A 12,662-nucleotide genomic window follows, 5' to 3' on the forward strand; every position below is an offset into this window, starting at 1 on the left:
AAATTAATAAAGTAATAAGATTTCCTATATTTAAAAACAATCATAATGGTAGAAACAGAGCTAAAAAAAATAGCCTATGTAGAGAAAAATATTAGTATCAAAATGTTAATATCAATTACAATTGACTTTTGTTTCTCGATTTCTTAATAAAATTTATTAATTTTGTAATATTAAGAATATTTTGAATATTAGCACCTTTCTATAAGCGCCTATTCTCTCTAATCTTATTTTTATCATGATTATTTCTTATAAATCACTGATTCTGTGATAACTTTATTTTAATACTTTTACATGCAGAATTAATTAGAAAAATATGTAATTAGAATATTGATAAATAGAAATAATACAAAAATTATGTATTGTGGAATACACAATTTCTGATAGTTTGAAATTCTTATTTTCTGTTCTCTATTCCTATTCCTTTTACTGAGCCCCTAATGTGTAATCTCTATACGACACGCTTAATCCGGTTTAATTGACCAATCATAGCTGTTCCTCGAATGAATGAAACAACTGTGATTGGCTAGTTTCATAACTACGGATGCAATTAAACCCGATTAGCGTGCCGTGTAGCAGTGGTCTATGTTCATACATATAGCCGGTCACAGAAAGGTTGCAACACTTTTTCTTCAATGGGTTTCAGAACACAACTTGCTTTCCGAGTGATTGGTTCTTATGGATCTATAAATAAGAATCAATCGCTTGATGATCAAACTGCATTCCAAAATCCATCGAAAAAAGTATTGCAATTTTTCTGTGTACATAAAAATTTTCACTTTTCCGCTCTAAAAAAAAAGTTACATGATCGATACTCTAATTCCCATTTCTACCAATGTAAATTAATTTTAATCTCAGTTCAACTAACTCTTCGTTTTTTTCTAGTTCTAAAGATTAGAAAAAAACGAGTAAGTTGAACTGAGATTAAAATTAATCTACATTGATAGAAACGGGCATAAAGAGCTCCACTCAACAATAAAAGGAACAGGAATAAAGGGAACAGAACAGAGAATAAAAATTTCAACTATCAGAAATTATCAGAAACTGTGTATTCCACAATACACGATTTTTGATAGATTGAAATTCTTATTCTCTGTTCTCTATTCCCTATTCCTTTTATTATGCGGAGCTCTTAATTCCTTGATTGTGTTCTCAAATTCACTGGTAGCGTTGAAAATCTACAATATACGGCTAGTATTCATTTGTCTTAAGATGTCATAAACCAATCAGAAAGCCGTATTAGCATCTTTATGCATGGTCTACAATGGACAGTAACACTAGTGAATTAAGGAGTAGAAATCGATCAATCATAATTGAATGTGAGAAAAATAATCAACTATAGTTGATCGATTTCTACACCTACTCCTTAATCAATTACTACCATTATAGACCACGTGTAAAGCCGGTTCTATATTAGTTGCAAGCCGATCGCAAATTTGTTGCGACAGCCAATTTGAAACTTGCATTTTGAAATCAATACTTCATATTGGATGTCGCAACAAAATTAGGCTTAAGATGATCTCAAAATAAGATCGATATTCATAGTCGAGTCTACTCTTTCAAGATCGTCTTAAGTAATGTCTTAAGACATTAATGTAGATTGATTCGTGACTTCTTAAGACTGTACTTAAAATGGTCTTGAAGATAAGATCTGACTATGAATACCAGTCTAAGAACCGACTGAATACTAACCTACGTCATGTATATATTTTCAGCACTGACTGTAATTTTGAATCACAGCCCTTAAGATGTCTTTTCATGCCGACGTTCAACGTTCATTTTCAATGTTAAAATAAGCGTGTGATAGAAATGACGAATATCAAGCATCAATTTTGATCACGTGATTTATTTTGATGTTGAAAATAAGCATCGAGCATCAGCATGAAAAGGCACCTTTATTCATTCTATTATGCGCGTAGCCTTTACATCGTACGTCTTTCTACCAATTCCACCATGCCAATTGCCATGGTCCATTCTTCCGGTTTTCATCGCTCTTTCAGACGAACAAGATGGCTGATCAGGTACGTGTTCGACGCCGTGGTCGTAAATAAATCAATTTCCTCATTTATACATCACAACATTATTTTATAAAAATATGCCCTCGTCATGATTAGCATTAGCTGATAAAAGTAGTTTATCAAGTAAGATCATAGATCAAGATGCATTCAAATAGTTAAAGTTTGTCGGCGTAGCACGTGGTTAGGTCGTCCACGCGTGCAAAGATTCAGACACGGAGAAGTAGAAATGACACGTAATCCATACAATTTTATTTGTTATAGAGCGAACGTGCGTTCCAGAAACAGCCCACGATCTTTCTTAACCGTAAGAAAGGTCTGGGCCCGAAGCGCAGGAAGCCTATGAGATATAGCCGCAATGTCGGACTCGGTTTCAAAACTCCTCGCGAAGTAAGTATAAATCTGCCTTGCTCTGATGTTTATTGTTCTGGTTTTATGATGATTTTAGTTGATAATCTTAGAATAGATGTGTTTCATTTACTATTAATTTATTTCATATATAAGAAGCATTGATTAAGAGATACAGATTAAGGAAATACATTTGTCTTAAGTACTGTTTTATCTTTATTATTCATTGAATGCCAAGGAAATTAGAACGACATTTGTGTCTCCTAAAAGGAAAGCAGCCTAACTCAGCGAGTACAGTTTTTTAATTCGACTGATCAATTGCAAATGCTACTTTTATCGAGTTATAAAATTGTATTTGCGCATAAAACAATTGATCAATCGATGAATTAAAAATTCACCTTTTGTATGAGATGTAAATGGTTGAATGTACAAAGATTTAATCTGTTTTTATTCCGCTAGAATTTTCTTTCGTGCTTTCGTCAAATATCAAATATATTTATTTTGCTTTAGATTCCAAAAATGTATTTAATTTGATTATAAAATTTAGCTATAAAAACAGATCTATAATATTATTCAAGTAGGATATTGGGCTAAAGTGTATCGAATTAGAAATAGAGTTTGATTAAGATTTAAATAACTACAGATTTAATATATACCATAATTTTAATTATTTTTATTACAATACTATTGTTATAGATCATTTTTATTACATTACTGTTATCATAAATATGACCCAAATATTAATTGATGATAATATAAATATCACGATGGTCTTCTGAAGATATTTTGAAGAATCTATATTTTCTGAGTGTTTTTACATCTATTTCTTATTGATAAAGAATATATAAGATACCTTATATATTTTGCTGGTTTAATCTTTGCAGGCTCTTGAGGGAACCTATATCGATAAGAAATGCCCATTCACTGGCAATGTATCGATTAGAGGACGTATTCTTACTGGCGTTGTACAAAAGATGAAAATGCAACGTACTATAGTTATTCGCAGGGATTATTTGCATTACATTAGGAAGTACAATCGATTCGAGAAGCGTCATCGCAATATGAGTGTCCATCTCAGTCCTTGTTTCAGGTACAGGTAGCCAATTTCAGGTAGCCAATAAAATAATTTTTTTTCTATTATTTTAAAAATTTTTTAATTTCCACTTTTATGATGATAATTTATATATATCACGATGGTCTACTGAGATGTTTTGATGATCATTATATATCTGAGTTACAAAATAATATTTAAAGAAAATGAGCAATTAATTTAGCATTCATATTTACGAACTTTATGTTATATTTCAGAGATGTAGAAATTGGTGATGTAGTCACCATTGGAGAATGCAGACCTTTAAGCAAGACAGTAAGATTTAATGTATTGAAGGTATCGAAAGGAACAGGATCAAAGAAAAGCTTCAAGAAGTTCTAAATATCTATCTTACAGCAATGGTTTGTAATATTCATTATTTGTAATTTATATTACTATTAACCTTTAATATACCTTTGGGTCATTTGTGTCCTGCACATTTTTTTTATATACAACAATTGTACATGATATATATACAATTTATTATAAATATTTATTATAAATGTACAACTTTTTGAAAAAATATAAAATTTATAAAAATTGTTTAATAATTTATACTTATAAAAGTGAAATTAATCTAAGATGCGAAAGACCCATCATGTGTAATAAAGGTGCCAAAAATTAAGGATTAATATAATTCTATTAAAATTTAACTTGAATGATGAAAACACGACGGTCTTCTGAAGATATATTGAAGAATGTCATATATTTTCTGAATATTTTTGTAATCAAGTTTTTAAAGCTTCTAAGCCTAATGTTTTATGCTTCAGTCTTAAGCCTAAAATCCTAAAATTCAGTATAGGAATAGATTTCAATTAGATCTAATTAGGAAATGGCAGCCCTATTGGTTGAATTTAGGATTTTAGGATTAAGATCACAACATAACTTTCGTGTGTCGGTACGATAAAGATTTCAAATTCTGTTGATTGACTGCAACACGGAAAGATCCGAGACCTCCCTGTAATTAATCAACAGATTTAAAGAGCTTTATCATACGATACATAAATATATGATCAAGCTTAAAAATGAATTTTTTTGTATGAATGTAATATTTATAACATACCTATATATTTTTGTTTTAATTACAGAACATTTTTGGCAGATTTCAAGGATGAGGTAAGGAAAAAAATTGCAAAACATGATTACACAATTCTGTATTATAATTCTCATATTCGAAATCTGGCAAAATAACAAAAATAAAATTTCTATAAAAATACTAATAGCATATATTTTTCATATATTATTCCTTCAATACATATTATATGAATGAGCATTTTTTAAGAAAATAATTTGCATATCTAATTGAATTTTTTAAATTACATATTGCATAATAAAATGTGAAATTATTAAGTAACAACATATCACTTAGTTTTAAAAAATATATTTCAACATTTTTTAACAAGTATTAACATATAAAAATAATTACACGTATTTTGGCATATATATCGTTGTATCGTAAATTATAAAAATATTCAATTTTTAAAAAGAAGACATGTTATATTTGTGTCAAAGTTTATAATAAAGATAATAGTTTGTCATGTAAAAAACTAATTCCATATAATAATATATATTATTGAATTAATCTGCAATATTAAATATTTCCATCACAAAAGTATGACAGATTTATTTTATAGTATTTAGATCTTACAGATCAATAATAGAGAGTTCCAGTTATAAAGGCACCAATATTTATCTAAATATTACTTATGTATTCAGTATTTTCTATACTATTTTCTATTAATGGTTTTAACCGTTCTTATTAAATTAATTTTGTCACAAATTTATCACAATTATGTTTGGTATAGTATGACAACTTAATAACTTTTCTACATGAACAATAATATAATTTTAATCTTATTATTAAATATTAGAATTTATCAATTTCATTAATAGTTACAGCTATAAAAAGATCTCACTCAATACAAAGGACAGTTCTGAGACTTATGATAAAAATAGGATAAGAAAATATATTTTTGATATAGATATTAAATTTGTAATTTTAATTGCTAATAAAACATTGACAAATGTTTGGTTTTTTAATCTATATAATATGTAAGAAAATAATTACATTTTTTGATAATTAGAAAATCATGGAAATTCAATTTTTGATTTAACTTGAAAATTATAAGTGTATCTATATGCAAAACATATATTCTTATCCTGTGACTTTCTATCCTTATATATTCCTTTACACGAAATATCAGTTATTTACAGTTATATTTGTTTTAGCTGAATATTCCGTTATATAAAGTATGTATATAATAGGCCCTGCAAAACTTAATAGTAATGAGAATACGAGCAATTGTGTCCAGGACAATCCCCAATTATCGCCCGAACATTTGAATATATTTGTTTCACAGGATTCAACTATTTCTGTATTCTCAACATCATCAAGTAACGCATCATGCTCTGTATGAGAAATATCAGGAATATTGGTACCGTTGTAAGACGATAGAGGTTCACACACTGAATTCAGTATGATCGTATTAATTTCTGTGTTTGAAGACTCCGTACTCGTCGATGTGGCGCTTAAGTCTATCAATTGTTCATCCATTGTCGCAGGTACTTCCTCTTGGCATTGCTCAGACATGGTGATAGTATTATTGCCTTGATTTTCATGCGACGTCTCAGTTAAAATAGAGAATGGTTGTATGGGAACCTTAATATAAGGCTTAGCATATATTTCATTCTCTTTGTCGATTTTATTAATTCTTTTCAATTCAGATATCTAAAATTATGCGATGCATATTATGAATATAAATAAGCATAAAGATATGATTATACATATCTTTATGCCACGTATACATACACATTTTTTTACTATATATCAAAAATTATGCATTGCATATTACATGACTAAAAGAGAACATAAAAATGTGAGAGCTATCATTTTTAGTTGAACTTACATAATTCACTTTTCTTTCCAATATAAAAAGAAAAAAAGGAAAGACGAATCATGAAATTCAGCTAAAAAAGGACAGGCCTGATTGCATATCTTTATGATATTCTTTATGACGTATGCCACATTTTTTACAACATACAACATACGTCTAAAATTATGCAATGCATAAATAAAAGGAAACAAAGATATCAGATTTGTTTTTTTTTATTTGAACTCACAATTCATTTTTCTCTCCAACATGAAAAAAAAAAGAAGAAATACGAACCATGACGTTCAGATTAAAAAACAGACCTATGATTGCATATCTTTATGCTGCTATCATGTTTTCCTACTCACTGTACATCTGTATCGAAGAGCTAATGCTTGCAGAGTATCTTCAGGTTTTATTTGCACATTGATCACCTGAATTTTTCGACATAATGACGTAGGTCGTTTGATAGTTTGTAAAGAGATGTCCTCATCTGTGCTACCTTCGTCATCCGAATGTAAAAACACATAATACGGAGAACCTTCTCTTCCACGCAGATGAATCGTCTGCCTGAGAGTTTATTTTATCATTAAAAAGTATATTTTAATTTCTAATTTAAAGAGATTTTCCATTTATAATATAATATTGATTCATTTTCTAAATTTCTTATAAAAAGTACACAATTTCTATAAACACTATTGACTGCAATTGATTATATTTGTAAATTTATTGTACACATAATGTTATTTGTTCACATGTTGCAAGAAGTTTATATAAATAACGATGCGATAAAATTGTAATCGGATAATCAAATAACCTTGAAAATTACCTAACGCTTTTCTGTTCCTCGAACGTCGAATTCATTAATTTTTGTGGCATAATGCGATCATGCTTAGAATAAGTTTACCCTTCAACGAGAATGTTTGTTCGCATATGCATGAATATTCAGGAAGAATGTTGTTACAAGTGACGGATGAGGGGTGACGTGTATTTAGCAAGCTGTAGGAGGCTTGTATTGTATGAATTGTATCGAATCGAATTAGGTTAGGTTAGGCATATTGCGGGAGGTATGAGCGTGGAATAAGGGATAAACGACGTGTCTTCAGTGACTGTAAGAATCAAGTGTTATTTAAGATGATGCGATTTGAGGAAGAGGGTGAAACGTTGAAAGATAAATCCCGATGCGCGAACATTCGCGCTGATCTCAAAATATGTTTGCTTGAAAGCGATTGTTGTAAAATCGTAAGTGAACGCAAAATCTCCATAACCTATAATACCCCTGATGCCGCTACAATTCAGCGGCATATTTTTTTATACATATGCATAGTTTTACGAAAAATAATATCTTGTCTTGTTATTCTCTCCATTTTTGTCTAAATTTTTTGTATTTTTCAAGTAATCATGTCTATCAGTATAGGTTCAATCAAATCAAAAGTGCCAATTCCGATTGCCAAATTAATCTGGAATTTGTATCTCAAACTTTGTCTCTTTGTTCTTTCTATTTCTTGGTTGTAATTTTTTATATTTTTTAAGTAAATATTGATAATTACGCAATATGATTTGATCACATTTAAAACTTTCATTTCTGGTTTTCAAACTCAGACAAGTCAGACGTATATATTTAAAAAATATTATATAAAAGCATATTTTTCTTCCTCTTGTTTAAAAAAATGTTGTTTCTTTGACAGTACAAACGTACCCCCAAAGAATGCCTCAAATTACGGGATAGCACAGTTCCGGATGAATGTTTTGCTTTACAGAGAACATTCTTTGAATGTAAACATTCTACAGTAAGTATAAATGGATTTGCATAATAATTTTTAAATATTGACAAAAAAAGATATATACCTTTTCCTCAGAGAAGTCGTATATGGAATATGTTTATATGTATATTATATGTATATTATATGTATATTATATGTATATTATATGTATAGTTTTATTTTTTTTCTTTACTTTCTCACAGATTGATGGTAGGCGGCGATTTAGAGGTCCTAGGGGATATTAAATGTTAAAATAAATATATGTATATGACATAATTACAACATTATTATATAAGTTATGTATTAATAGAACATTGTATCCTTTTTCTATTGGATACTTTGTGACTAAATGTCAAATGTATATATTAAATGCAAAAAGAACTTAAGAAAGTGTAAATATGCATATTTTATTGATAAGAAAGGGAAAATCAATGTTGTATAACGTTTAATGTTAGAAGTAATTTATTGTTATTCGTTGTACACGATTTAATAAATCTATTATACTCGCGAAGTAACAATGTATCATACAATTCATCACATTTATTTATGTATCCTGATATCCAAAGATATTCTTATTCCCTTGATAATCTGTTGCCAGACGTAATTGAGAAATATGAAGCTTTGTATGCTTGTTACTTTGAGGAGGTATACTCCTCTATATAGAGCAAAAGTTCTTTTTGTAGGAAAAAGTTTCTCTTCTTGAAGAACAAAAGTGGTCATTTTAACCCTTTCAGTATTTCTTTTTCTTCAATACACAAATTAAATGTTTTATTAATTTTTGAAACATCCCATATTAATTTTTTTTAGTTTTAAACAATAAAATTAGATATTTTGTATACATATATATAATAAAAATTGAAAAAATATTTTTAATAATAAATGTAAATTATTAAAATTCAAATCTAACTTAAATTATCTTAATTTAATCTCTTGTAATTAACTTGTCACTGAAAGGATTAATGAAAGAGTGATGTCCAGCCTTTTTTAAAACAATATCACATAAAAATTTTTCTACATATGTACAAAATACCATGTATAATCGGAATTTATGTTTCAGTATACTTATACAATGATGAGAAAAGAGAATGCAATGGATCAAATATTTTATTGACGCATTTGAATTATAATGTATTGTTTCTTACGTATTTTTTTCTTTTTCATGATTTATACATATAGACTGGACAATATTGGCTCATTGTAGCATTTATCATATTTTATAATATTGCACTTATTTGTCGTGCTGAATCGCACGCATGAATGTATCGAACATGATACGCGTATGATCACAGTAAAATTGCGAAATTTCCTAACTTCCCTTTTTTCTTTTTCTTTTTTGTTATTAAGTTAAGAGCATTTTGTTCCACTTTGTGTTCAGCGAGTATACAATTCGGGCGTATGATAAAGTACGCCGTTATATACGCCGTCTTGTATTTTATTACAAATCTACAGATGACGATCACGCCTGCGTAATCGTCCTATCTATTGTCTGTATGCAACAAGCGTATATTGGCTATACAATTTTTTTTGTACTACAATGCCAACTCACGCTACTCTTTCACTCTCTAAAATGGCTATAGGCACCTAAAAATGGGATTTGCAAGCTTTTCCCGCGCATACTTGTTTTATTCTCATCTCTCTCCGTATGTATGGAAAGAATTTTTTTTGTATGTGGATAAAATACAAATTCTTGAATTTTGTTTGCTTAAATTGAGCTCTAATTTTAAATAAATTATTTCTATACGGCTATACATTTTTTAAGTTCCTGTAAAAAAATAATTAAGACATCGAGAAAAGATTTATTAAATCTCTAAATAAGATAATATATATATTTTTTATTTGTTTATTCCTTCAGATAAAATCATCGTTTGAAATAAAGTTTATGAACTTTTTTTTTATTTTACGGAATGAAAGGGAAAAAGTGATATAATTAAAAATAAAAGATATATTTTATTTAAACTTCTATTTTTTGAAAATGTAATTTACCCACGCACGTTACACATCTGCTGATCGAATTTCTCGAGCGTAAAATCCGTGTATATGGATATACATATAATATCAAATATTAAGATAATCGATAAAGAACTTGAAGTTATTATGTTCTACCGCATTGGCCTTCCACTATCTTGTGCCTAAGTCACCTAAATTGATTTCAAGAGTAGCATTTTCAAGAATAGGTTTTCAAGAGGAGTTTCCCATTGTGATATATACGCCGCTGGTTCAAATATCACAGTTTATCGAGTATGATATGTAATTAGCGATTATATTCGATAGTTATCAATAGTAATAAAAGTATGTTGCGTATCGTTATGCTTGTATATTATGATGCCCGTAGGATGACCAAACGTCTCTAATCGGCAACACTTACATCGTTAACTTTCCTATGTTAATACATAGAATGTTCTTTCAAGAAATTAAATATCGAGAATATCCTTGACGCTTCATCTGTATATAAGATTGATCGTTTTGCATTATTTTATATTACGTATATATATTACAATATACTTTCTGCAACCTATCAATTTTATTACTTCGTTCTGTATACATTTCATTTCCGCTTCGTTCGGTGACCCTACTTGGGCAATGCTCGCTTGCGTAATGAACGAGATAGTAAAGTCGAAAAATACAAATAGGTTCAGTTGCATATCTAATCGAGCATGCAGGCCGTTTCGTCGATTATCAACGAGACTCGTCTAAAGCGTATACGAAGTTGCGCTCCTTATAATAGGTAGTACGATAATAGAAATCACAGTGTCTCGTTCGTTAACATTTGCGATATATCCTCAATTCCTGCAAATCGGTATTGCATCTTTTCTCCCATTATAGTATTAATTATATTCCTGCAAAATCAAAATTAATTCTGATCAAAAATATAAATGCTGATCGATACCATTGCTTATCGATATCGTTTTACTATTAACTGAAAGGTATTGATAGTTGTCAACTTGTTTAGTTACAAATAGAATCGTGAAGTAAAAGATTGAAATTTGATACGACACCATTTCGTTTGGATTTTTCTGCAGAGTTATACGTAATGCGATCGAAAGGATGTTTCGCAGATTCTAACAATCGGGTGAGGAATCAGAAGCATACGGAGGGTCTGTAAAGTCCGGTGTATCCGCACAGACGTGCACGAAGTGCCGGCAGAAGTATTGCCGCAGCAGATAGATTGTCTTGCAGTTGTGAACACTCACAGATTAATAGATACATCTTGTCGCCTTGTGACATCGATTTGTGCAAAGTAATACGTCTGAGACCCACAGATTTTGGCAAGTATCGATACATCATCCGCGCGCCTGCAACACGATAAAAGCTAATGTAGTATATTGTAGTATCTTGATACATTATCGGAATAAAATTTTGCTTCTTTATTAGTGCATTATTCGTATCTGTATAGATACAATCTGTATAGATCAATATAATATATAGTTTGTGTATAAAATATTATATTTTGTAAGAGATAAAATATCAAATTTTAATAAGATTATTTTTATATAAATATTTAACATGATATTCCTTAAATTGTTTTTATATATAATAAAATTTTTATATATAATAACAATAAATCTTTTAATAATAGATTCTTCAAATTGATTAAAGTCAATCTTTTAATCCTGAGAAAAATAAAATTGTAATTTCAATAAATCGAGATAATGAGACTAAAATATTATACTCTGTGCGATATTTTAATCACATTTTCTAATTGAAACTACAATTATTCGTTTAGTAAATTCATTTTTTTTCACATATATATTTTCACGATTTTAAAAATATCAAAATTTAAAAAAAATGATAAAATTTTATTTTTGCACAAATACTTTTTACAATCGAAACTTTTTAAATGAAATAATTACTCAGCTGTTTATTTTATTATCAAACTTTTTTAGCAACAATAGGATTATATTTTTTTAATATAACATATATGTATAACCAAATTATCATTATTTTATGGATTCATTAGCGTCTAATTCATAAGATAAGCATACATATTTATTACAAGATAAGAATACATTGTACATACATATATTAGCGAATGAGTCTACAAAGTAAAACGCGAAATGTGATAATAATTCCAAAATCAGTTTTCCAACTCCAAGGAAGAGAAATGAATCTAAATATTCATACATTTCTAAGGACTTTAAAATTCTTTAGAGTGAAATCTCTTTAGAGAAAATTGAACTATTCTTATAAAAAAGTGGCTCAGTTTCTATGAGTGAGCTAAATTTTTCTCAACAGCACAGAAACTTACAACAATATTGCTGCAAGGTGTAATATTGCAGTAATATTGCTGTAAGTTTTATGCTATTACACTGTTAAAAATATCATGAAATTTAATGTACTTTTAAGTGTTACACAAATTCAATTCAATTTTATGACACTAAATTAAATTTAATGTATCTGAAAAGTGTATTTGTATACATGAACTTTAGTATACTTTTCATAAAATTTTATGAAGTTTAGTACATTTTTTATTAAATTTTATATAGCTTTGCATGAAATTTAATATAAACGTTAAATTTAAGTTATTTACAACTTCATTTTCATTGACAACATTAAGTATTTTTAACGTATTTGCTTGAAA

General features: G+C 28.7%; 4 protein-coding genes across 4 annotated transcripts in view; 2 read left to right on the forward strand and 2 right to left on the reverse strand.

Annotated features, from left to right (window-relative positions):
- The first annotated feature begins 1,993 nt into the window (after window positions 1-1,993).
- On the forward strand, window positions 1,994-4,670 carry LOC105618110 (40S ribosomal protein S11). The gene is made up of 5 exons (XM_012199650.1): window positions 1,994-2,018; window positions 2,277-2,402; window positions 3,245-3,450; window positions 3,669-3,812; window positions 4,539-4,670. The coding sequence occupies exons 1-4, from the start codon at window positions 2,007-2,009 to the stop codon at window positions 3,790-3,792; spliced, it is 468 nt and encodes a 155-aa protein (XP_012055040.1). The 5' UTR covers window positions 1,994-2,006; the 3' UTR covers window positions 3,793-3,812; window positions 4,539-4,670.
- Window positions 4,671-5,650: 980 nt separating this feature from the next.
- Window positions 5,651-7,199, reverse strand: LOC105618109 (lysM and putative peptidoglycan-binding domain-containing protein 3). The gene is made up of 3 exons (XM_012199649.1): window positions 7,150-7,199; window positions 6,689-6,890; window positions 5,651-6,178 (listed from the first exon to the last, which is right to left on the reverse strand). Exons 1-3 carry the CDS (start codon window positions 7,197-7,199, stop codon window positions 5,651-5,653), a joined length of 780 nt encoding a protein of 259 aa, XP_012055039.1.
- A 255-nt stretch (window positions 7,200-7,454) lies between these two features.
- LOC105618108 (cytochrome c oxidase assembly factor 5) lies at window positions 7,455-8,328 on the forward strand. The gene is made up of 3 exons (XM_012199648.1): window positions 7,455-7,562; window positions 8,009-8,110; window positions 8,287-8,328. The coding sequence occupies exons 1-3, from the start codon at window positions 7,455-7,457 to the stop codon at window positions 8,326-8,328; spliced, it is 252 nt and encodes an 83-aa protein (XP_012055038.1).
- Window positions 8,329-11,161: 2,833 nt separating this feature from the next.
- LOC105618107 overlaps window positions 11,162-12,662 on the reverse strand; it is a 14,160-nt gene continuing 12,659 nt past the window's right edge. The window contains exon 5 of the mRNA XM_012199646.1: window positions 11,162-11,376. Within this exon, the coding sequence (XP_012055036.1) occupies window positions 11,162-11,376 (215 nt within the window). The remainder of the gene's footprint in view (window positions 11,377-12,662) is intronic.

Source organism: Atta cephalotes (genome assembly GCF_000143395.1).
Source record: "Atta cephalotes unplaced genomic scaffold scaffold00015, whole genome shotgun sequence".
Lineage (NCBI taxonomy): Eukaryota > Metazoa > Arthropoda > Insecta > Hymenoptera > Formicidae > Atta > Atta cephalotes.

Bases quoted from the DNA above. Each gene is read 5' to 3' on its own strand.
- LOC105618108 (XM_012199648.1), top strand. From the start codon at position 7,455: ATGATGCGATTTGAGGAAGAGGGTGAAACGTTGAAAGATAAATCCCGA. The intron at 7,563-8,008 runs GTAAGTGAACGC...TTTCTTTGACAG, and splicing joins AAAGCGATTGTTGTAAAATC to TACAAACGTACCCCCAAAGA. The intron at 8,111-8,286 runs GTAAGTATAAAT...ACTTTCTCACAG, and splicing joins TTGAATGTAAACATTCTACA to ATTGATGGTAGGCGGCGATT.
- LOC105618109 (XM_012199649.1), bottom strand. From the start codon at position 7,199: ATGCCACAAAAATTAATGAATTCGACGTTCGAGGAACAGAAAAGCGTT. The intron at 6,891-7,149 runs GTAATTTTCAAG...ATAAACTCTCAG, and splicing joins GAGGAACAGAAAAGCGTTAG to GCAGACGATTCATCTGCGTG. The intron at 6,179-6,688 runs GTGAGTAGGAAA...GCATAATTTTAG, and splicing joins CTCTTCGATACAGATGTACA to ATATCTGAATTGAAAAGAAT.
- LOC105618110 (XM_012199650.1), top strand. The intron at 2,403-3,244 runs GTAAGTATAAAT...TAATCTTTGCAG, and splicing joins GTTTCAAAACTCCTCGCGAA to GCTCTTGAGGGAACCTATAT. The intron at 3,451-3,668 runs GTACAGGTAGCC...GTTATATTTCAG, and splicing joins CATCTCAGTCCTTGTTTCAG to AGATGTAGAAATTGGTGATG.